Raw genomic sequence first — 25,261 nt, 5'->3', positions numbered from 1 at the left:
CCTGCATGTATGTGTTTGTGGGCGAGAGTGAGGGAGAACGAGAGAGAGAGAGTGTTATTGAACAGGGAGACATTCATTATGGACTTAAGCACTGGCTGCCAAATTAAACAAAAGGGGGGGGGGGGGCAGAAGATGATTGGTGTTTGTGATTGGAGAACTGTAGACAAAAGAGAAATAGAAGTGCAGAGAGATGAGAGAACACAGAGAAAGTAACCTTGGCAGTAAAAACAAAGAAGCTACTTTAGAGACACGGCGTAAAACTCCAACCCATCTGCTGAAGCAGTCACTCTGGCTGAGAATTCAATTAACCGAGCCATGTAAATGGTTTCTTTGCGATCTACACGGTACACTTCGTTCCTGAATATTGTAATTCACGAGTCCCTTGTGGGCCTTTTCATGTGTGAATAATTTAAGGCTGGATTTGAACTTAAATCATACTTGGAGCTCGTCTGAGATTTAAGCATAAACATGAGAATAATAAAAACCGACCCCCAGAGCCTCCCACTTTGAATCCATGCCCCTCGTCTTTTCTTCTGGTTGCTCCGACATAACTTCCTGCCTCTTCTGTCATCATTTTAATGTCTTCCTCTCACACGCTCTCATCTGCTCCAAAACGTCGACACTTCCACGTTTCTTTTTCCCCCGCTTCTCCCCGATCTCATGCTGACCCAGATGCCCCGATGAAGCATGTCAGTCCAACATGGAGCAATGTTCTTCAAAATCCCCGCTTGTGTGAACACGCACAAGCTCACCAAAGCCAAATACACGCACACACACACAAGTCATGTCTGGGAAGATTAAGAAAACCACTAGTTATGTATTTGAGTTGATGACAAGATCCAATCACCTCGAACATGGCAGCACATTAGAAAAAAATTGGTTAGTTTCCTGAGCATGGATTTCTTTTTTTTATCATTACTATATATCTATCTATCTATATATCTCTATCTATATATCGCTATCTATCTATCTCTTCTGATCCACGTCCTGCTTTTTCTCTCCTTCACCTCGCTACCAGCCTGTTTCCCATTACGGCCCACTTAGTTCCACATACATTTCTCCCTGATTGAATCGTTATTGCTACTAAATAGAAGCCTAGGCCGCCCCGCTCCTGGATTCTTTCTCTCTCTCTCTCCTTAACCAGCCTATCTCCCATTCTCTTGTCTTTCTTCATCTTGCAGAGTCCAACTCGCTGTTTCTGTTTCTATCAGTGAATAACTGACAGATGAACGTCAATCCGGCTCATGATTTCAAATCATTTCTTTCTGCCCACCCCAGTCAGCATCTTCTGGCCTGTTCGATCCTGCTGCCTTAAACTGCCTTGCTCTCGCTTTGTAATTTCTCTTCCTGTTTGTATGGAAGCTTAGTAAAGTTATGTATATTTGCGTGTGTGCGTGTGTGTCTGTGTGTGTGTGTGTACGTGTGTGCATTGGAAATCTTGTGTGTTGGGTTGATGAGCTGTCAAAGTCAACAATCAGCAGGACTCCAAAGAAAAGGAAGTAAGTAGTGGAAATGGGACCCAAAAAATTAAAATGAAATAAAGACAAGAAGGAGATGGAGAGTGATGAAATGCCACCAGAGAATTGGACAGCAGACAGACCATGAGGGATGGAGGGTGCGTAAAATAGTGAGCTGGGAGGGAGGCAGATTGTGCTGATATTTGGTGTTTGGCTAATATGCTTAGTGGCAGAGCTAAGCGCTAAATGCCAGCCCTGATATATGTCCACAGCTCTGCTTGTGTCAGCTAGACACACATTTATGAAACCATACACACATACGCAGATGCTTGGATGCTGCCACGCAGACATTGGTGTGTGTTTGTCTTTTAGTGTTTGTGTACCATCACATCGTTTCCTCTCTGTGTGTGTCTGGACTCCCAAGTGACTCAAGATGCCGTGACCTGAAAATTAAATCTGAATCCGTCTGCCACCTTCGCACCCTGCTCATCTTGTCTCTCTACTGCCCCCCCCACCCAGAGCTCCACACCCCATCTCCTGCCTCGCCATCACTCTGGCCATTTATTGGGAAATTACTTGTGCCCTATTGGCTGTTTGCAGAGTCTAGGTCATTCAATCAATGGTCGAGCTTATGCAAGACGGGGAGCTCAATGATCTTTGATGCATCCGACACTGATGCAAAAGTATCCAAACATGCACACTAATGCACACACACACACTCACACAGTGTATGTATATGTGCCCTCATAGGCAAAATGTGATCTAAAGTCATGAACAATAGAAACCCCTAAGGGTCGTAAAACAGAGCCATGGAATAATATTGATCACGTTTTAAAAAAAAATACACACAAGGAAGGCTTTGCATCTGCAAAAGGAATTACAGCAAGAATTGTGTGTGTGTGTGTGTGTGTAAGGACTACGTAATGGCAGACAGCTATTATTTGGTGCTTAAAGTGCTTTTATGTTTAAAAGGTCTCTTCATTAAGAGATAAAACAAGAAGACAGTTTCATCTCTTATTACACTGGTGATTAAAGGGAGGTAATGAGAAAGGAGGACAAAAGATTGTGGAAACAGAGGAAAAAATGTAATTATCCCCTGTGTGTTTCTGGCTTTCAAAGAGAAAATGAGAGTGCTAGAGTGGGGCAGTGGGCGTGCAGAGACTTCCATCTTGGTTTGTGAGCTCACATTGAGAAGACATCACCTGTGATGAGAGGTCCGTTGACCTTTACAAAGCCAGCGATGGTCACACATATAAATGGAGACACACACTTTCCAAACCTAGCATTCAATCGCAAATAAATATCTTTTTTTTCTTGTGGATTTGGGTGAAAATGTATTGTCTTTTTATTATTTAATTGTTTCATTCAGAAATTTCTTTTCTGTTTGAAAAATGTGTTTAATTAACTTCAACACTTCATAATATATTACGATGTCCTGCATATATTGGTGTTGAGTTATATGATGTTTATCTGATTTTGCTTCTATTGTTTTGTTTTGTTTTGTTTTTTAAGAGAAATTGCATTTTGTAAGACAGCTAAGAAAACTGAGTCAAAACAATTCTTGAAAAATGGGCTCTGTGATGAGCTGGCATTTCATCCGGGGTGTATCCCGCCTCTGGGATAGACTCCAAGAGACCCGTATGTCATACGATCGTCTCACGTAATATGCTGAATCTGTCGATCCAGTTTGATTAAAGGTATAGGGCTCACAGAAAATTCCCTACTGGGTGATAATAAAAGCTGGAGCTACAGAGATGGGTTGATGCAAAGGTCCCGCAGCCGACATGCTCCGTTGATGTGTGCACTGATGAGCAGGTGGCTTCTTGCCCTTCATGGTAACCTCTGTAGGTGAATGCAGATCAGTGAAGAAGCTTTGCATTAAGCAGCCATGAAAGGTTTTTACCTACAGTATAACATTGCAGTTCATTTTATAAGTAGTATTATGGTAATAATCTGTTAGCTACATTCAAGTACTGTTAAATACATTTACTGACAAAACCTCAATCACTCTTATGTTATAAACTGACTGAAAATACATGGAGCCTCTGGGAAATTTATCGGATCATTTTGTGCCGTGAGCGCAAGGAGTAGAAGTTTTCTCTGGAGGTGCTCAGTTATCATATGAGAAGCTGCTTTTGGAGTTCTTGAATGTAATTTTATGGATGAAAGGGCATTTTGCAACCAACCTGTGATAACTTGTACCGGATATGTTTTACAGGGGGAAGGGAGAAGTGTGAAAATAAACTATGCTAGAACAAGTCAGAGATTTAAATTCCATTCCTAGTAAACGTGTTGATAATTGCGTGTCTCCACTCCTGCAAAGTTTCTGAAATCTAATCTCCTTCTCAACCTCATATAAAAAGGCACCCAAAAGAATCTTACCTTCACTTCACTCAAAAAGCTTTTTTTTTTCAAGCCAACCACATATTTCTCTGTCAACTATTAAAAGAATACATTGTTCCTGCATCAGGAAACGTAAATCAAAATTAATAAGTGTTATTTTACATGAATAAAGTAGAAGCAAGGAAAACAGTTATTTTGAACTGGATACAAGCTAATTCTGTCATTTCAGAGTAGATCAATATGTTTTCCTGTCGTACAACGTCGGCACAGAAGACAGAGTGGAAGAGAAAAACATCCTAATGAACAAAGCAGCATGGAATTTCAAAAAACAGAATGACACACAGACAGAAATTAAAGGAAAAAGGGAAACATGTCAGGAAATAAAAAGATATAATAATCAAGTACCGGTAAAATCAAATAATCAATTGATGAACAACTCTGTGCATTGTGTGCGCACATGTGTTGTTTCAGAGAGATTGGTCCAGGATAATTCCGGGAAATTATGTGCCTCATCTTACCTGCTTATCTACATGAATTTGAGCGCATGTGAGCGGGATGGATGATTTTAACTGCCACCAAAAACCTGATTCTGTTCCTCAATTCAAAGCAGAATAGAGTTTATCTGACATACACAGCAGGGGTAAGTGAGAGTGGGAAGATGTGCAGGTTTGTGTGTATGTAGGCAACCCCCACCCCCCCCTCCTGTGGCGAGACCTAATTTAAAGTGGGGAGATGAACACAGCTTCACCGCAAGAAGCAGCCCCTCCCAACAAGAAAAGAGACAGACAGACTGACACACACACACACACACACAGAGAGAGCAAGAGAGAGAGAGAGATGGACACACAAAGCAAAAATGGAAAATAATGAACAAGACAGAGAGGATGATACCTTTAAAGAGAAAGCAGGAAAGTCAGCTGATGACACTTTGGGCTGGAGGAATCAAAATAGAAAGGAACAGTCCTACCTGTTTCTCACTCGCTGTACCCGTTTACTGTACATGTGCAAGAGTGTGTGTTTGATCGCGTGTTTGTGTGAACGGGTGTAACGTTTCTGTTTCTCTGACTCACCGGATTGAGCAGCACAGTCAGAAAAAGCTCCCCTCCTCGGATGCTTTTGTCCAGTTCTTTCGGTCCACCAGGATATTCCTTATAGTAGATGGTGTGAGTAAACAGGCCACACGTCTGACGGGGGAGCACCTACATACACGCATGGAGAAGCAGAAGGTGGAGTTCTTAGTAAGTTCGGTTTCATTATGATATGCAGATGGTAATCATCAGTAATTAAAAATACAAAACACTATTATTATACTTTATAATTATTTATGTGCAATGCAAATCAGGAGCAATACAAAAAGCGCTATTAAAACACTAAACATGCATTCATGCAGCAGTGATGTTAATTGATAACTACCATCTGCTGTAATTGTTAATCTGTTTATGTGCTTCTTTATTGGTTTGTTTCACAATTTATCACAGCGACATTCTTCCAGTCGCTGGTTTCCGAAACGGCGCAGGTATCCAACCATCGGATACTTTAATTGCTCTTTGATTTTTAATGTTAAATACGTGGTTGTTATTTAATTTGAGTCCTTTAGTTTGAAAAGTGATCCTTATTTTGAAATCTGCTACTAATTGTACTTTACACACAAAGTCAACTTCCTGTGTCTAAAAATAAGCGCGAAACACTGTCGGCAAGTTATGATGCCACCAAACGCAAGATGTTGGCCTAGACTAGAAAATCTCTCGAGACAGCAGCTGAGAATTTTGCAGAAAGTTGTTAATTTGTCGTTTGAATTCGGGTGTAATGACAAACTCATAGAAAACAGGAGGTGCCACATTCAGACTTGTGACTGCTCCCGTTACTGCTGCTGCATTCAGAGGTGTTATGACTTTGTTAATGCAAAGTGACACATCACTGTTTTTTTCTAACTTTCCACAAGCATGTGACTTTTCTGCTAAACCCATAAAGTATAATCAATGAGGCGGGCTAGATCGCCGGAGCTGCCAGAGGCCACAGGCGATCAATTGCTCATAATTTCCTTTTATTTAAGTACGGGCAACATATTTTTTAGAAGAAAAAAAATCTGAAATCTTTTTTAAGTGTATGATGGCTGCAAATGGGATGGTTTCCACTGCCGTGGTCTCACTATACACTTTTCCTTTAAATTAGTTTTGGAAAGCAATGCTCTTCTGCACATATTCACATTTGATCAGCGGTAAATAACCATGAAGAAAAAACACCCGACTCAATTTTTTACAATTTGTGCATGAAAAGATTTAGTAATTACCATATTCCACCCTCATCTGTTTCACTTTGCTGAGCCAGGGCTACATTTCTGTATTCACCCCCCAAAAAAAGGTTTCACAGACCACAGCAAAAACAGCAAACATTTACCGGTAAATCCTCAGTGATCAACATGCTAACTTGTTTCAACTTTAATAATGTGCTCAGACAAAATACGGCCCCAGTAGACATCTAATTTCAGCAAAAGTGCTATTTTCGGGTCGACGTAGACCTGACGGGATCGTGAGCGCCGTCATGTTCCCTCGGGGCATGTCAAAAAGCTTGTGCTGATCACAGAACCTTCAGTGTCTGTCTTCAGTTCAAAGACTGCTTTTACCTCAGTGAGATTTTGATTGAGGACTTTTTTTTTTTTTTTTTACAGTGCCGATCTGAATTCTAATTCCATCATTGGGGGGGAAATAGCAGCACACCATTTACTGCTGTTCTGTAGCCAAGAGTCAGGAGGAACTGTCAAGCCAACATTACCTCACCACATTGAGATTGAATCTCAATGACATTGAACCTGCTTTCTATTTAGTTTTTTTTATCTATTATCACTTTAAAAATGACAATTTACTGTGTCAAGATACTGTGTCCTAAATTATTTTCTGGAGTGTCTAACGAAAGCTCGGTGGTGGTGAATGAATTTTTACTTGCAGTGTGTATGAACTGAACACTAGAACAGTGCTTGTGATGTGATGGCTTGTTTTAGTTAGAAAACACTGGGATTTTGTGAATGTAAATTGATTGATTGATTCATTGATTCATTTATTTATTTGGATTTGTGTTTAAGGATTTCAGAAAATGGGTGAAGGTTTCAAGAAATGTGTTTTAGCAATTATGAAATATAGTGACATCATAGCAATCAAAAAACCTTTTGAACTTGATTGAAATAATAGCATTCACTTAGAGTTAGATAGCCATGTGAATTTATTTAAAATTAAATAAAGATATTTCACAGATTTAAACAGGTGAACAGTGTTAAATGAAGTGTTTAATAGGCAATGAGTGAAACTGGAAGAGAAGAGAAGGGAATATTTACTGTGTGCTCCATGTGGAGCACTTCTCTGTGAAATAAAGAGTAAAGTCTGGAAGTGCAGATATTGGTTTATCTATAAAACACTGCACACACACACAGAGAGAGAGAGAGAGAGAGAGAGAGGAGTGGAGAGGAAAAGAGAAAGAGAAAGAGAGAGAGAAAGAGAAGGCCACCAGAGCTATAGACACTCAGCACTATTTCACCAAACCAATTATCCACAGAGCTATAGCTCAAACTGATATAGTACATTTTAAAAAAGAAATACACAAAATGCACACACACAAGTATGTATGTTTGTGCACACGCAGAAACACACACACACACAAAAGTCACAATCCCATATCTCAGTCTGATTTGTTCTGATACTGTGGGTCCAGTGGGTGGCTCTCAATCTGCTGACAGACACCCAAACACCAATTTCACAGCCTTAGGACAACTTCCTGTTCTCCTCTGAGCAAACAAAGACGGAGCGAGAGGCAGAGGTGAAGGAGATTCATCGACACAAATTGTGTGGACAAATTGGAAGCGAAAAAACTTGAAAGATAAAGAAAATGGGTCTCATAACTTTATGAGAGGCCAGGGGTTTATATGAATTATTGGAAACCTATTGGGCGGTTTGTGGTGGAATAATTTAAAATTGTGCATATATACAAACAACCAAATGAGAATTTGGATATACATTCTTTCTGCTGTTGAAGATTATATCATATGATTGAAAGCACCAGAACAGATACTAAATAGGCCTTGATGTGACATATAATATATATATATATATATTTATACATGGTTGTTTCAAGACTCAAAAACAATTTTGAAAGTCCATCAATCAGGAAGTGTTTTTAGTGCAAAACCTGTACGATATCACAGAATAAGAGATAAAAGGCTTCAGGGATACAGTTAGTGGTGAGATTGAATTGAATCCTAATTACTTTATCCTTAAAGAATACCATAATGAACAGTGAAGCCTTTTATTTCTTCATTGAACATATAAACTACTTTGAATCAGCGCAGGGCAGCGGCGATGGGTGTTTCAATTCATGCAAATTTCTTGACAAAGCTGAGAATCTGATGAAAACTCACTACATCATTAGCTTTCAACGGGGCCCAATTCCTAATGTATTTTTAAATGTGCAGTCAAAAACTTTCCAACAAGAAGTTTGTACCAGTAAATAAAAACTGCTGCCTTGAGTTTTATTTGAAAGATCAAAAACAGAAGCAGTCATCAGTGGGTTGATGGTGGAGCTTGAGTAAATTTTCTTTTGGAATTTAATTTCACGTGAGCCTCTACTTCCTCTTCTGAAAGAAAAACAAACAAACAGTTTGTTTGTCTCCTTTCTTCTGTGCCGTCCTTTGTTGTTTCTCCTGCTTTCCCCCCACTTCTTTGTGATTTGTCATATATTGAACGTATGCTTTATTCTGTGGCTTGTTATTTAATTCTGTGATTCATTGACATTTAATATTGATCATGTTCAATAACACATTATAGCCTGTCAAACTGTCATATTATTGTATTTTAATAAAGTAGAATTAAGCTGCTGACTGTCTTTTATGATGCTGTGACATCCTGTCAAAAAAAAATATGAAAGCAAACTTCTGGGACGGATTTGGAAATTGGCGTGACTGATTATTCAAAGAACTTCTCGAGACCCAAAATACAGCACAGCAATGCTGACTGATAATTTTGTTGTCAGATGTGATTGTTTCTTTTGTCAATAAGGAATCACTTGAGCACTTTAATAAAGACCCTGACTGACAGGTGAATAATAAGGAGGAGGAGGAGGGAGAGGGCTGGATGAAGATAACTTGCAAAGGTACATGTGGTACATGATTATATTGTGTTGCTCTCTCAAACGATGACTGATTGATTGATTTTTTTAATTGGACAATGAAAGTGTAACGTGTCTTCCTTTGAGATCCTTATATTCCGATGCAAATCCTGCACATATACAGTATGAGTACTGAAATGTGCAACAACACCTAAAGCAAAGGTATCTTATTTTTACGGGAAAATCCATTAACATAGAGATGGGTGGGATGAGGTCAAACAATTTATTTCACAGACACACAAACATAACACACCAAGACCATCATTATTGATTTTCTGTTTAAGGCCACAAGAAAGAATCAGCACACCGTTTACTATTCAGCGAGAGCACTTGCTTGAACAAAGAGATCGGAATACAGCCCTTCAAAGTAAGATAAAAGAATGCCACAACACTGCTGTGAATAAATGACTCTGTATTTAAGCTCACTTTGATTTAGTTAGCCTAATAATTTCAAAGTCATGCTGTTATTTTCTGTCAGATCGCATGAAGATATTGCTTCCTGGTGGGAACCGTGAAAGTCGGGATGGATCAAAGGTCCCGTCTTACGGCGAAGTATATGTGCAGCAGAGGGATTCTTCAAGAACGTGCTTTGTGTGATATTCAGCGTGTTGCTCTGGCTGACCTGACCCACCTCTTTATGTCAGACAACAAAGTGCAACCAAACCCTTTTGTTTGCATTCAGATGAACAAAGCGCATGTCATTGGTCGTCCGCATGCAGAAACATGTCAGTTCATCCAAAATAATCTACGGATGTGGATGAGAGTGTACACGTGTGCCCTTGTGGCAATGCTGATGCACCCGATGCTCAGACGTTCAATAAACAGTGTCGTCGCCTCACCATGATGCTGTTGTGGATGAAACCCTTGCGGTAGCGGGCAGGCTTGAGGTGGGGGTACTCTTCAGTGCTGGTGACCTGGATGTTCCACACACGTCTCCAAGCCTTGTACAGCTGCAGGTGAACAGGGTAGACGCCTGAATGGTGCGGGGCCACAGCATAGCCCAGGTCCACTGGGATGTTGTGTTCCTGCGGGTGGAGGCCATAAGGACATTAATGTGTTGCCATTCATATGTTGGGGGATATAAAGATAAACAGGATATTGAGAACATTTACATCGCTGACAAAGGACACGGCTGCAGATATAAACACACAGGGATGACAGTCTGACTTTGGAGCACATGGTTGGAGTGTGTCTTTTTTTGTTTTTTTTTTAATACTGGCCTTCGGGATGGAAATAAAAAGAAAAGAAAATTGCATATGTATTTTTGGCAAGTCTTATGTATGTGAGGAGGTGTGAAGGTGGATGCATCGCAGAGTGATGCTGTTGTCCTTCGCTCTGACACACACCCACACACACTGTCAAAGCTAAGCATCAGCAGTCAGGGAATGAAGGAGTGGAGAATGAATGTGCATGTGTGCGTGTGTGTGTGTTTACAGTGGAGGTGAGGGATCATATTTTATGATCGCATTCACCTTCAACAACATGAACCGGCACCATCCTTCCCCCAATCCTCAACACTCTGAGGTCGTCATACAAATCATATTTGCTAACTGGCACATGCACACACACAAAAAAACAGGAAAATGAGCAGGAGCTGAGCAACAAAAGTGCTTGACTTTGTACATTTCAGATTAAACAGCGTGCAACACTTCTCAACTGCAATATTAATATTTTGTTTAATGCTGGCAAGAAGGTTAAGTAATCAATTTGGTCTGTCTATTTGCCTGTTAGCTGTATTATAAAAATAAAATACTTTTTTACTCAGAAATACACATCAGGAATGAGAACAAGTGATCTGATTTTGTTAAAAAAAATACAAATAAATCTGTTCAATGGAACTGGATATGGGACTTTTTCTGGAGCAGGTGTTTTCCAGAAAACAAAGATTGTAGACATATCCAGGTTGAAGGTGCATCTCTTCATTGCAAACCACTTTAAATGTTGCATATAAATAGGAATGCAAGTACAGCGAGAAAGAAGCCTCATACCCTTGATTCCTGTGTCTGTGGTTTGTGGCAGAGGAAGATCATAACCCAGCTAAGGTTATGTTCTATCTATCGTATGTGACATAAATACATTTCTTTTCGACCAGTCTCAGAGTGAAAACGGTTCTGATATATTGAGCTGCGAACATCACGGCTCAATGCTGCTCTGCCAAGTAAATGACAATTACAAAGCGCAACAGACGTCCTTGAAGGAAATGCAATCACGGGAGGAGCGTGTCATTAAAAGACCCACAAGAAGAAGAAGCAACAATGAAGTAGACAGCTGCAAAACACGGGAGTGTGTGCGTGTCTGTGCGTGCAACGCACCAGTGCAAATTCCTTGTTGAGGACCATCTGCTCCAGCAGGGAGGACTCGTTGTGGAAGAGGTGAGGCTGCATGTGGCTCCACATGTGGGGGAACCACCAGAACTCATCCACATACTTCAACAGCAAATCATCCCCTTTGTCCTCCTCGGCAGTGCCTGTGAGACACATACAGGCAGAAACACGCAAAGACAAAAGGAATTTTTATATGCGCTGTGGTGCATCAAATATGTCTGAATTAATATTAATCTGAGGCTCTGAAGCTAGAGATGGCCTGAGGTTTTAAAAAAATTTATAAAAAATATCTCACGATGATGAATTTTTACATGCACACACTAAGGCTAAGCTGAAGAGCTCACGTGGGATTGATTAACCTCCACAGAGAAAATATTTTCTTTAATAAAACTAGTTTGGTGTTGACGCTTTTTGAATATTGATTCCGTAGTTATTAAAATATATTTTCCTGTAAATAAAAAGTGGAGTTTGGAGCTACTGCGATGCAGGAAACTCCTTTGCTTCCATCATGAATCGACATGAAGTGCCTCCATGCATTAAGAACTAACAAAGTGATTATTAAGTTATTTGGATAACATTAAGGTGTAAAACGTTATTTGACAGATACATCCTCACTATATGAAGATGTCTGGCAGAAATGTGAAATAATTAGGTTCTCATTGAACAGCGAGGTATTTTGTTTTGTACAGAGCAGTGAAGCCTGCAGTGTTTCTATTTGATATGGCACATTTTCTGTACTACAGAACTTCAATTAGACCAACAGTGGGTTGCAAATGAACACATTTTCAAATCATTAATAAATGCCAATGTAATAATTTTAATTTTACTGTAAATACATAATTTCAGCAAGTAACGAGAAGTTTTTATTTAAATAAAACATTCCTGTACCATTTGATTTATGTACAATAACCAAGATTGAATTCAAATCATTTTCCCAGTAATCTTTCATACAGATACTGTGTGGGTCTGGCAGCGTATGGGTGAGTTATTTATGGAAAGTCTATAAACAGAACTCACCGGTGTGGTAGAACTTCCCAGAAAAGCCCAGGTTGAAGGTAAAGTTGGAGATTTGAGAACGCAGCTGTCTCTGAGTATCAAGAAGAGCCTGCAGATAGATAGATGGAGGGAGAGATAGATAGATAGATAGATATAAAGTTACCTGAGTGTGTGGTTCCAGTACGAAGCTGGTTTTTCTCTCCTTATTTAATGACTTCATTCGTTTACTGGCATTTAACCAAAGTCTCTGTAATGAGTGTTAACTAAAGAGATTTGCACTCTCGCCCACACAGTCACACACAGCAACAGTAATACGAGTTAATGAAGGTCAGTGCATTAGTCGCCTCTGGATTGTGTGGGCTAGAGTGCCCCCCCCCCCCGACTCCTCCCTTCTCATCATCCTCTCTCTCCATCCTTTACATTACCTAATCCCACCTATCTCTCTCAATCCATTCCGAGCTCCCGTGTTGGTTCTCCCTTCCTTTCTAAAGCCCGTCTATTCTTCCACCTCACAGTATTCGCAGGTGCCCCCCTTGTCTTCTAACCCCCCCCCCCCCCCCCCCCCCCCACACACACACACACACACCCCGCCTTACCCTTCCCCAAACCTCTCTCCCTCGCTTGCTTCATGAAAATGTCACATTCTCAGGAGACGGGGCTGCTCTAATTTGAAAGGAAGGCTGAAGCAGCATGGAGGAAAGATCGCTCTCGCTCTCTTTCCCATTCTATACCTCTCTCCGCTTGCAGCTTCCCTTGTATTCTCCCACCCCACATTGCATTCATCTACATTTGCCCCCACACAAATGTTTTTGTTTAAGCATGAAACTCTTATAATTCTTTGTACATTTCAGCCTCTCCAGGTCTTCTGTCGGGCTATGTGCCACATGTTTGTCATCAATCTTTGTCATGCTGCTTTTAATCGATCCCCAGGAACCCTGCCTGATTTACGAGACCTGAATAGCTGATGTCACAGTCAGGAATCAGTTCCAGTCAGTCTCTCCCTCACTCTCTGCCTCTCTTCACTATCTCTTCTGCTATCTCTGTGAATTTGTGTGTATGTATGCATTTGTGTGTCACAAACATATAAATATATAAGCATGCATGTACAGAGTATCTTCATCAGGTCTAATCCAATGGCTTTGACGATGGCTGCATGCTGACAGATGTGCACAGCTCCCTAATCTGATCCCATGTCTCCCCTGTTTTGACATCCTCTACATCTTAGTGGCTTCTTACACACAAACACACACACACATAGAGATATGCACAAACACACACTTGCCAATTCAAGCACAGGAAAACATGGCTACAAAGCCTTAAGAGTTAAATTCAATTTGAAGCTGAGTGCTTTGCATTATAACTTAATATAAACTTGCTGATGCACTTGGTGGAAATGCATTATTAACGCGTGTGTTGGTATCTGTGAGTGTTGGCGTAGGCGCATGAGCGAGTGTGCAGTATATTAGTTTAACCGCCGCATCTGTATTCTAGTACCAAAGAGCCACAGCAGAAAACAGAAGGGCCGAGCAGGACATCAATATGTCAACACAAACGATCATGTCTGCATCTTGCTGGCTTTTTACTCCAGCATTGAGTTATCATTGTTCTGTAAATCCATTGTTCTGATGCGTTGATGTGGATCCCGTCATCATACAGCCTTTGTGAAACTTTGAGAGGGAACAATTTGCTGACTGGGATGGATCGGCTCAAGCAAGTTTCAAGTCTCTCTCAAAGTGGTTTTCAAATCGCTTAGAGATGCATTATGTAAGAGGCTAGAATGAAGAGATGGATTTATAGTTTACTGGTTAATTTCAGTTTAATTCTGTGTAGGGCAATAAAGAGGACACTACCAAGTAGCTTCTTACTAATCTTACACTTCCAAGTAAGAATTTAATTTCATTTGTTTTAAGAATACATCCAAATGAGAACTGCTGTATGTCATTACAAGCAGGTAAAGCTGCGGGAGACCCAGCAAAGTACCGGTAGTGCATTTCTTGGTCAGAAACACACTAAGCTGGTAGATTGGAGGACTTTGAGACAATCTGTCCAACCGATACTGAGCTCAGCGCTGGAGATGGTTTTAAACCGGGCCATAAGGGGTACTTTATAGGAAGGAAGAGGGGATTTGGATTAACGGGAGGTTGGACCATATGACAGACCTTGACAATCCAACTGATGAAGGTAAACACACACACACTGTGATTAGTGTGCTGTTAGCAGAACTCTCATTTCTGTCCCCAATCCCACAAGCTGCCGATGCTACCAGTGTCAGAAGCAATGCCAGTTTGTGTCTGTGTAAAAACAGCCATGTGGCCATTCCTGAATGTGTGTGTGCGTGTGTGTGTGTGTGTGTGTTGTAAACACTAAAAGACATGCCAGTGAGATGATGGGGGACAGGCATCTGGACAGCTGGCATTCGCTGCCTCTGACAAACCCTTTACAACCAACCATCTCACCGCCGCATCGCTTTAGCGCGTCTTCTTTTCACAGCCACAAACATTGGCTCTGAGATCAAAAATAACCAAAGCAAATCACTATGAAAGCAAATAGACTCGAAAGCAGCCTGAAAGGGACAAGCAAATGAAACACTTTTATGAGGTTTCAGTCTCGCGTAAAAGCAGGTCATAATTATTGATCGTGTCTATGTAAATGCTTGCGTCATCTTTGTGCCATGTATGCAATGTAAACGCCAGACTCGCAACTTTAAGTGGGTCAGCCATCTCTTTTTGATGAGCGGGAAGTGCCCTTAAGAACCAGTTAATGCCAAGTTCCTTTTCGCTTACTGTGTCTCACATTTAGTCAAAATTGTTTTGTTTTAAAATCTATTTATTGTCTGACAAAATCATCTTTCCCCTCACATCTACAGATACAAGGGACTTGAGTTTGCTTTGGCATAGCTATACTTACACTAAATTCTACTGGAAGGAAAAGCATGGCACACAGCCATACTCTCGGAGTGAATTTGGACTATAGAGAAAAAATATGAAAATGAAAGTTCCAAATATTTTAGTGCTATGTTTATTTGTACAAAAATCTAGTTTAAAAATGAAACCTAAAATATAAAAACACATAATAATATAAATGTTTTTCTTCCCATCAGGTAGTGTAACTGGGAAACTTTTCCTTCAGGGCTCTCTGTTGATAATTTTGCTTGCCCACATCAGGGGGTGCAAATATCAGAAGCTAGAAGCAATATCCTGATCCCCTCCTAAATCTCATATGTCATCTCTTTGTCTCCCTTTCTCCTCCACAACTGTGTTGTTTTAAACACTATTATGACCTAACACCCTAGGTTCCCTAGGAAGCCTTTACTGCATGCTAAATGTTTCAAACAGACAACTAAAGCAGCCTCATTTTATCCAACATCCTTGCATTTGTCTTTTTTTTGGGGGGGGGGGCATTACTTCTGTAATATAATTTGGTTATGTAATAAATGGATATGGAATGAGCTCATTATCATTGATAATATATGGCAAGTGTGCTTCATACTTAATTACATCCAAAGATGAACCCTAAATAATGAATTGCATACTGCTGAGCCCAAAATCAATTCTTTTTTTTGTCTTGCTTACAATTTTAAAGCCAGGAATGATCACAGGGACATAAACATGTATTACTTTCGACCTTCAAACCTCATCCATTCATTCCACTAAAATTCTAAAATAGGAAGTAGAAATAAGCATCGTCTTCCTCGATAAAGAATTCAAAAAGGCTTCCTCTTCAGTCATGAAGATGGAAAAAAACAGATGATGATGAGGCCACTTTAACACAACAGCAAACTAATTAAACAAAGTAATGAATTTGAAAAAATAACCCCAGTGAGTCTGCAAAAATGCTGTTTTTTTTTAAAATCGTGTTTTACGCAATTACTTCTACTGAGACTTCCAGAACATAAAATGGGCAACATGCACTGAATTTCCACGATGGAGGTCCTGTCCGACAGAACATTTTGCAGCACAGGTACACAGATAGGTTGGTTAAGAGCTATGTGTGTGTAACTGAATACAACTTCACTCCTTTTCATTGCTTTGCATAACAAGTAATGTCAGTCCAAATGAACGGAGCCCTACATGAACAAATAAGGCATATATGCTGGGCTTGTGTGTGTGTGTGTGTGTGTCCTCATCTTAAATGGCACTGTGTCAGAAAGCACCTTAGGGAGGAAAAGAGTGAGAGTTGGGAGAGTTTTAAGGGGGGAATACAAATAGTCCGGAGATAGTGATCAATGTCTCGGTCCAAGAAGTGGGTGAAGAGGAAGGTGAGGTGGAGGAGGTGGGAGGGAGGAGGGAGGAAGTAAAGGAGGGCGAGATAAAGAGGGATCTAAAGATGAGAATGGGGCACCTCCCTAACAAGCACTCCGAGCCTGAGAAGAGGAGAAATGTCTACCAAATCACCAACACCGACCGACATGCGTGTCATTGATGGGAGTTCTCGGCTGCAATCATCCCTCATTTTGAGAAATGTCATTGGCGGGGTGCCGCCGTGTGAATCAATTTAATAAAGGAAATACAGCTGTGTGTGAGTGCATATGCAGACAAGGAGGCGTGTATAGGCATTGTTTGTCACCAGATGAACTCGTGGGGTGAGACTAATGAAGAGTGCACAGAGAAGGAGGAACCATTTTAATTGGCTCCCCTCTCTCTCTTCTGTCTTATTCTTGTGCCTTCTCCCGGGGAGAAAAAGAGATTGGATGGTGGCTTTGCAACGGTAAAATGAGACTTGTAACCGCACCACTGCAAACACTTTGTCTTACTAATTGGTCAATATCACATGTTGTTACATACTTTGATGAGGCATCACACTTCAGGTGTCTCTGAAGCTGAGGAGGAATCAGAATTTACATTTTCATTACGACATGTCTTTAATCTGGTGTGCTCAATGTTCCTTTGTTGAAAAAGCCAATTTTGCAGTGTTGCAATATTTAGAACAATATATTATCATGAGTCTGGATGAATTAAAAATGTAAAATTAATCAGTTGGGAAGGAGGGGGATCTGATGCTATCAATTTCTACTCCAGCTATTTTATGCAAACCTCAACTTGCAGAATGTGTTCAAGAACAACCCTAACCCTGCTTTGATGATGCACGATCAGATAATTACTTGTTTTCTTCAAACATTTTTTTTTTTTTTTTGCACTTAAAATTAAAGAGACTTTTCTTTTCACCTTAGGTTCAAGTTAGATATTCATTTCCCATGTGATGAGCCGCCAACAATATTTCAATGACAGTTTTCTATTAACCCATTTGAAAGCTAAACTGGTGAGATACAGTACATGCAACATTTTATGACTGACTGTGCACATATTACATAAAAGCCTATATCCCTCTGCCAATTCAGAAAAGTCTCAAATTTGCTCTCCTCTGAGGGCATGGCTGCTAAAAAATACCTTATTATGGCTCCTCTACCTGCTTCCCCATTCCACGTCCGTAAGTTAGCTGTTTGCTCCCCCCCCCCCCCCCCAGGTGCCATACTCCACCTTTCCCTCCCGCCCTCCTTCACTCCATCTCTTTATGTTTCCCTCTGTTCTTTCTTGCTGTGATTGTCAACTATGCCAAAGGAGAGCGAAAACATGCGGGAGTGTCAACGTTTCAAATAGGAGCACTCTCTTTCCTGCCCCCCCTCTCCCTATATCTTCATCTTCCTCTCTCCACCTCTTCCTCCATCCCCATCTCCCTGTCCTTCTGTTATGACACTGGTTCATCCTCATGCATATTTATGCAACAAAGCCGAAGAGTCAAGCCGACTTAGAATGAAAACTCAACCTAGAGAATGACTCTCTCTGTGTGTGTGTGTGTTCATCCGTTTTGAATATAAGCATCTTTTTTTTATATTCAATAGTGGTGGAATTTGACTCACTTCCCCACCTACTGTCCTGCAGTTTTCCTCGTCCGTGTTTCAGCTACAGGCAGGCTGTTTTTTCAACACTTGATGGGACAGGTGTCAGCCATTGACAGAAAGTGACATTCTAATCTAAAGCAGTGATTCAACAGCCACACGTACACACACACGCGCGCGCACACACACACACTCTTCCCTATCATGCCGTGGCTGCAGTATAAGACGGGCAGATGGCTCTGTGCTTAGCTCATGCACATCGCAGCATATCAGCATAAATCTCACCTGTCTTAAAGTTCAACACCCCACTCACATCCACCGACACTCCCGTCGAAGAAAATCCACCAAACGCAATTTGTCTCTATTCAGAGGCCTTGAGTGAGGACGCATCGGGAGGAAGTGGCCAAGGTTTTCAAACTAAATTCCTCACGGGGAAAGATTTTTCACTACTCTCACACTTCCTCTATTATTATATCAAATTCCTGTGCCTATTACCACGCATGCGAGTGTGTGTCTGTGGAGTTTCACACACAAATGTGTGTGCGTGAGTGTCTGTGTGCATGTGTGCGTATTTGCAGATACAAGTGCGCGTGTTGAAACAATAGCTGCCTTGAGAGGCGGGCTGCATGACTGACTCTCCTTTAGTGTCCCTTAGAGGAGGAACGTGGGAAAAGAGGAATAAGTGCCATTCATCTTTTCACTGGCTCATTCACTACCCCTCTTTCAGCCTCTCTCATTTCTCTCTTTCACTCCTTGTCTTTTGTTCTCTTAAATAGCCTCTTTGCTCTTGGTTAAAGCTCCATTCGAGATAAATACCATCTCGTTGTAGTCCAAAGCATATACACATAGAGCACAACACACAGACATTAGCGCACACACACACTAATACTCGAGGTTCTTAAAATACCTCCTCAGCGCACCCAATGCCCTAAAATCCTCACAAATATACTCCAGGTGAAATCTGTGACAGAGGTTGCTGCAGACTTGTATGACAACAACAAGCGCTGCCATCAATTACTGTTTTTAGGAGTTGATAGCTTATATTTTAAAATCTAATCCAAAGGCACTGACTCGGTATCCCTCTCACGCACATGATCACGCACATCACACTCAATACCTTTACATCGTTGGCGTTCATGCGTGTCCCTTCCTTCCCCACAAAAATGTCATCTATATCCACCAGTATGTGCCGATCCAGACCCAAAGTGAGCTTTCTGTTCGTGAGGTAGGAGATGGAATCCACCAGGATGAGTCTATGAAGCCAGTAGCCCAGTCCCTGGCCAAATAGTACCCTCCTCACCCCATCGTAGAGTCCAATGTCCTGCACCACAGTGGCTTGTAGGCCTGAACTAAAGCCGAGCCCTGAATTATCGCCGCTACCTGCCCCTGCTCCCTCCTTGGCCCGTGCATGCAACACAGCGTGGTAAGTGGAGTGGTTAGAGTTGAAGGAGGTCCAGTCCGCCCCGGGTAAAGGTCCTCGGTCTGTTCCGGGCTTGGTCAGGTGTAGGAGAGGTGAGCTAGACACCACGCAGCAGTCCCAAAGTACCTGGTTGGTCCTGAGAACCAATGGGAGGCCTCTGAGTTTGAGGAGAGGTGGGGAGTTCTCAGTGGAGCGGTAAAAACCGATGATGCCCACTCTGTACTCAGTGCAGTATTGATGCAAAAGCTGTCTGTTCCACATGTCTGCATGTGCATACTTTAATAGATTCTCATAAATGATCAGGGAATATCGGCCACGGCCCTTCTCTGTCAGCGGAGGAAGGTCGCCCTTCCCTGAGGCAATCTCCATGCGGAATTGGAAGTGCGCTGACTCCAATATAGCCACGATGTCCTGACCCAGCTGGGAGTACTGGGATTCCACCAGCACCAGCACTACCGGCTCAGTGTGGATATGCGTGTGAGGAGGGTTGGGAGGGTACGGGTAAGGAAGTTGATGATATGAAGACATGGCGAGCGGCTGGGAGCAGGCAGGCTCGGGGGACTGTCCGAGCTGCATGGACGGGGAGGAGTTCGTGAACAGAAAGTAAGCCGAGAGGAGGAGGGAGACGAGGCAACAGGAGGCCAGCAGGAGCAGGAGCCGACGCAGATGGCGACGGAATCGAACTGCCACCGTCATCACGAAGTGGGTAATTGTTGCGCTTAGCAAGAGATGATGTCTCTTTTTTTAGTTGACTTGAACCTCGAAGAGTGCTCACACCAATTTCAGGGTTTGTAGAGCTGGAGAGATTGTCTCTGCGTGAGAAAGGAGCAAACCCACTCAGGGGTGTGTCATGTCACCATGACAGGTGGAAAATGGAGCTGTGTTGAGGAATCACATGCAGAGACGGAGCAAGTGATGATTAATGCCTGCAGAGAAAGGGGAGAAGGAGAAAAGAAGAAAGAGTGAATTTGTGGGGTGAGGTTGAAGAGTGTGCCTTAGTTCTCTTTCTGTGTGCTCTATGCTGTGTGTGTGTGTGTGTGTGTGTGTGTGTGTATACCTATGCTTTGCCACCATGGGGAATGCGAGGGCACAGCTGGTAACTACAGAGCTGATTGAAAACAACTTGCATCCTTCGGGCTTATCCAAAGTCTGTCACACACATACACACAGACAAAGAGGCACCACAGTTAAAAGCACAAATACAACAACCAAAAATTCAATCCTCACAAATACACAACAGCTGGGTGTGTGTTATTATGACAAAGTGGGGAGGTGGACGGGAGCTCAATTAATCAGTCCCATAAAGCTCCACAGAGAATTCCTCTAATTGTGCCAAACTCTGTGCACTTCTGTCCTATTTCTGAACCTAATCATCTGAAATACCACAAAATTAGATTTGGAATCCTTTTGCCAGGAGCTCTAATCTAGGGGGAGGGGGGGGCATGACAGTCCAGAGGAAATGTCGAGCGAGGGGGGGAAAAATGCAAGTAATAGAGAGATGGAGAAAAAGAGCAGAGCGGGGAACAAAACGCAATGAATTATAGAAAGAGACAAAAAAGACCAGGATTAGCATCTTAATGTATGTGCCGGGAGCGAGGGAGAAGAAAAGATCTTAAGGCCTCTCTTTTTCCTTTTTTCTCCACGCTTCACCCTCTCCTCTTTCTATCTTTCCACACAGGCTCGTTTTCTCCCTCTGCCTGTTTGAATATCAATAGTCTCTCCTCACATTCTTCATCCTTCTCTCCGTGCCTTAACGGAACACATGGGAAGAGAAGGTCATAGAGGACTGCAGTCAAACTCCTTCTATACGATACCAGATGATGAAAGAGAATGGGAAATGACATTGAGACTAAATGACGGAGACTAAAAAAAATATTTTTGTTAGATAAAAGTTCTGTTATCTTAATTGGTTCTTGAATGACTCGACTGTAAAAAAAAAAAAAAAAGAATAATAAGAAAGCCCTGTACCCTGTTTTATTTAATTTCGTAGCGGGGGGGTACTAATGATCCTGAATCTGGGTGTCTCACCCACAGGTGAGTGCTGTTTTAACCTGTTACTTGTGATTTGCATGTGTCTCACTCGGAGCCACAGGAGGGCGCTGAAAATGGGTTAAAAGAGTGAAGTCGTCTGTCATTAATAACTAAAACTCCCAAATGCTGCTCTAAATAATTCAGTGTGAAAAATAGGGATTATTCCTTACCCAAAAACCGCTTTAAATTATTTCTGAGAAATGCAGCACAATAAAACAAATTCTAATTATTTTTGAAAGTTCAAAATTCACATCACAAACTAAAACTCGACTCAACATCGAGTTTCAGAGAACCCTTCGTTTTTAAAAGTAAGTTTTAGTTTTAAATAGTTTACCAGTGCCCGCAATCATTTATGTGCAAAGATATAAGTAATTACCCGAATAAAAATAAATAAATAAAGAATCTAATCTAGAAACATTATTGACAACAAACTAACAGCGGGTGACTCCAGAGACTCCCCCCCCCCCCCCCCCATCTCGCTTCCTGACCCTGAAGTTTACGTGAACAACTTACCTCTGACCGAGGCGGAGGCGCTGCCGTGCGGAGAAGCTGCGTAACGGGAGAGCCATGCGTGCGTGCCGCTGCTTCGGGTGGGTCCGTGGCTCTGGTCTCAGTGGCGCACCGCTCCCGTGTGCTTTGGATGCTGAAGCGGAGTGCCATCTCCTCTCTCACTACCCTCCTCTATAGAGCAGCCGACACGGGCAGCCGGAATGATCCCCCCCCCCTTCTCATAATTCTCCTCTTTCTCTCACTCTCGTCTCCCCCCCTCACCCCGCAGTCTCTCTCCCGCTATGTTCCAAATCTTCCGTCTTCAAGGCGGAGATTAGGCAGCGAGCGGACGGAGGAGCACCATTACCCGACTCCCGTGCGTAAATGCTGTGGCTGGTTTAAGAGCGCCTACACAAGTGGAAGGCGATAGAGCGATCGGAGAGAGGGAGAGGTGCAGGGAGAAGAGGAAGAAGAGGAGGAGGAGGAGGGGGGGGCTCGGGGTGATTGACACAAACAGCCTCTTTCACGGGCCCGGTAAAAGCTGCACCGTTGGTTGGTGTGGATGAGGGATGCCATGCACGCACGGATACGCACCGGTGCAAGTTAATGGCGCGCTTTGGCGATGTCTTCGCTTCTTGCACAACTTGTAGCACTCGAAGATAAAAAAAAAAAAAAAAAAGCAGCAGGGGGCAAACGCACTCTCGAGCATTTTCACACAATTAGAAACGTGACCGTGACGTAAATATTCAGAACAATTCTGCTTTCCACAGCAGGTCAAGCAACCGGACGGAGCACGCCAAACCTTTAACTTGATTATGTGTTCTCTTCTTCCTTCCTGCAAGTTAATCAATCTCTCTAAACTATTTGCTCTGACACACACACTCATACAGGTCTCCATGGAGCTGCTGGGCCTCTCATTCACATTGTAATGGCCTTACAATAGAGCTTATTTAGTGTGTGTGTGTGTGTGTGTGCAGGCAGGAGAGAGAGAGAGAGAGAGCACAGTCAAATAAAATTGCACGTAGAAACAAAGCCTGAATGAAATATCACAGCCAGGATATCACGGCCCCCAGAATGGAATCCGGGGATAATGATGGTTTGAATGGGAGTGTGATTATGTTTGTATGTAAATTAGTGTCAGTGGGTGAAGTGTAATTAGAGAGGCTGTTCACCCATTTTCTCCACATTATAAGCTGAGAAGCACATCTGCTCTATACAGCGTTTGCTGCAGACAATGAGCTCGTACTGATAGCCAGACTGTTGCACACAGGCCACGGCGTCTGCAACACGTCCGTGTGTCCATGCACGAGTGTTCTGACCCCAAATCATTTCACTGCCGAGCAAAAAAAAAAGAACAATAGCGCTTAACAGACTCGCAAGTATTTGGTGACTCTTACAGACTCACACAATCTGACGCAAAGGCCAGAGATCAAGAGTAAAAAGTGCAGTCACTGGTTGCAAAGGCAAGTCTGTGCTGTGCGCAACAATACAAGCACGGACGCAGTCGTGCACGCACACAGAAACACACAACAAAAGCATTGGAGATGTGGAAAGTGTCGGAGCTGCCATGTTCGACTAGCACTCTGACAGTTAAACAGAGCAGCGCAACAGACAAATGGGAGGGAGCGTCAGAAAGACAGAGCGGGAGAGGGAGAGGGAGAATGCTTGTTGTCTTCATCAGAGGCTTTTGTTAAGTGAGAGATAAGGGAAGAGGAGTGACCCCCCCCCCCACACACACACACACTCCTCTCGTGCTGAGAGCTGGTTGGTCTGTCCTGTGTGAGGCCTGAGGAGAACAAATACAGCTTGAGTGTAAAAGCTGGGACAGACAGACATTATCATCGCGTCATTCCAGGAGTCAAGGCGGGAGGCATTCAGGTAGAGCAATGATCAGGCTACGACCCCCCCCCCAGTAATTAAAAATAAAAAGCTCTCCCCACAGTCGCATGCTCCCACTGTATGCATTCTAGACCTTGAGCCTTGGCACTAATGGCTTCTCTGACAGCAGTTTTCACAAAGCGCAGGATCTATGGCTGAAACCAGCATCTCTCTGAGATTTATCAGCTATTCGCCTCCCACAGCGTAAACAACAACAGGCTCAAGCTTTGCTTAGGTGTGTTGGCTGCTTGATGCAGTTGCTATTTTAACGATTACTGCTCCTACATCTCCGTTTGTGCGCGTGTGTGCACACGTTTGATCGAACCATCTACCCGGTCCTGACCCCTCCCCATGCCTGGAAATGTTGATAGCTAGAGAGATGCTCTCTTTACAGCTCCAAGGTGAAGTGAAAGCTGTCGCCACCCACCCACTCATCACCCCCCCCCCCCCCCCCCCCCCCCCAAAGCACATTAGAGGGAATATCTTTTGGCCAATCAATACAGCCCATGCATATCGATTGATAAGGAAGAGATACAAATGCATGGCAGCGCACACACACAAACACACACGCATGAACACGCAGAATGGCGCTACCGTCTTTGTGTTCTTGTGTATAGAATCACCAGACCCAAATCAATCACTTACTGGAATTCTGCCAGTAGCAGGATTACCATAGCAACACACACCAGTAAACTATACCCGGCTATGAATAATACCAAATATTTTCTTGAACAGTCCCAGATAAACATGCAATATTTATCTCATCCATTCTTCACTATAACATGGGACTCCTGTATCAGGCCCTTATGCATTGCTTTGATAAAAAAAAAAAAAAACTCATCTGCAGTGAAGGTGGGGCCTGGTTTATTTCTTTGCTTTGTTGCACAGTGCATGCATACACATATATACATGCATATACAAGGAATCATAAGAACAAAGCTTGCAGGAGGAAAAAAGCAAGGCATAAATACAATTTATTTTGTATTATACAGTTATACATGTTGCAGTTTTTTTTACATCTGCCAATGACAGCTGCAGGAATTTATGCAGCAAGGTACCTTGAAAAGTTGTCAATAGCACTGAATGAAATTTTGGATGGAATTTTAAGCAAAGAAAGAGTTGATCAAATTTTGGAGGAGGATCCTGATATAATTGTGGATTTGGGTTAAAGGTATCGGTAATATATTTGGAGGGACGCAAGATACAATGGTGCTAGCAATGAAGAGTGGTATTTTTGCAGATTCACTTAACACATCATTAGACCCTGATCAGTTATGTTACAACAATGAGCCAGCACAAGTTAACTTTGCAGAAAAAACAAGTTCATGCTGTTGTA

General features: G+C 42.3%; 1 protein-coding gene across 1 annotated transcript in view; it reads right to left on the bottom strand.

Annotated features, from left to right (window-relative positions):
• The window catches only part of LOC137912811 (bifunctional heparan sulfate N-deacetylase/N-sulfotransferase 4-like), a 30,544-nt gene extending 10,321 nt beyond the window's left edge, over positions 1-20,223 (bottom strand). The window contains exons 1-5 of the mRNA XM_068756951.1: positions 19,225-20,223; positions 12,293-12,380; positions 11,264-11,418; positions 9,791-9,976; positions 4,871-4,999 (exon numbers count right to left, since the gene is read on the bottom strand). Coding sequence (XP_068613052.1) covers positions 4,871-4,999; positions 9,791-9,976; positions 11,264-11,418; positions 12,293-12,380; positions 19,225-20,223 — 1,557 coding nt within the window. The remainder of the gene's footprint in view (positions 1-4,870; positions 5,000-9,790; positions 9,977-11,263; positions 11,419-12,292; positions 12,381-19,224) is intronic.
• Between the last annotated feature and the right edge of the window lie 5,038 nt (positions 20,224-25,261).

This window comes from Brachionichthys hirsutus, unplaced genomic scaffold, assembly GCF_040956055.1.
Source record: "Brachionichthys hirsutus isolate HB-005 unplaced genomic scaffold, CSIRO-AGI_Bhir_v1 contig_247, whole genome shotgun sequence".
Classification (NCBI taxonomy): domain Eukaryota; kingdom Metazoa; phylum Chordata; class Actinopteri; order Lophiiformes; family Brachionichthyidae; genus Brachionichthys; species Brachionichthys hirsutus.
The sequence above is the reverse complement of the archived record's forward strand: the minus strand, read 5'-3'. Positions and strand labels throughout refer to the sequence as shown.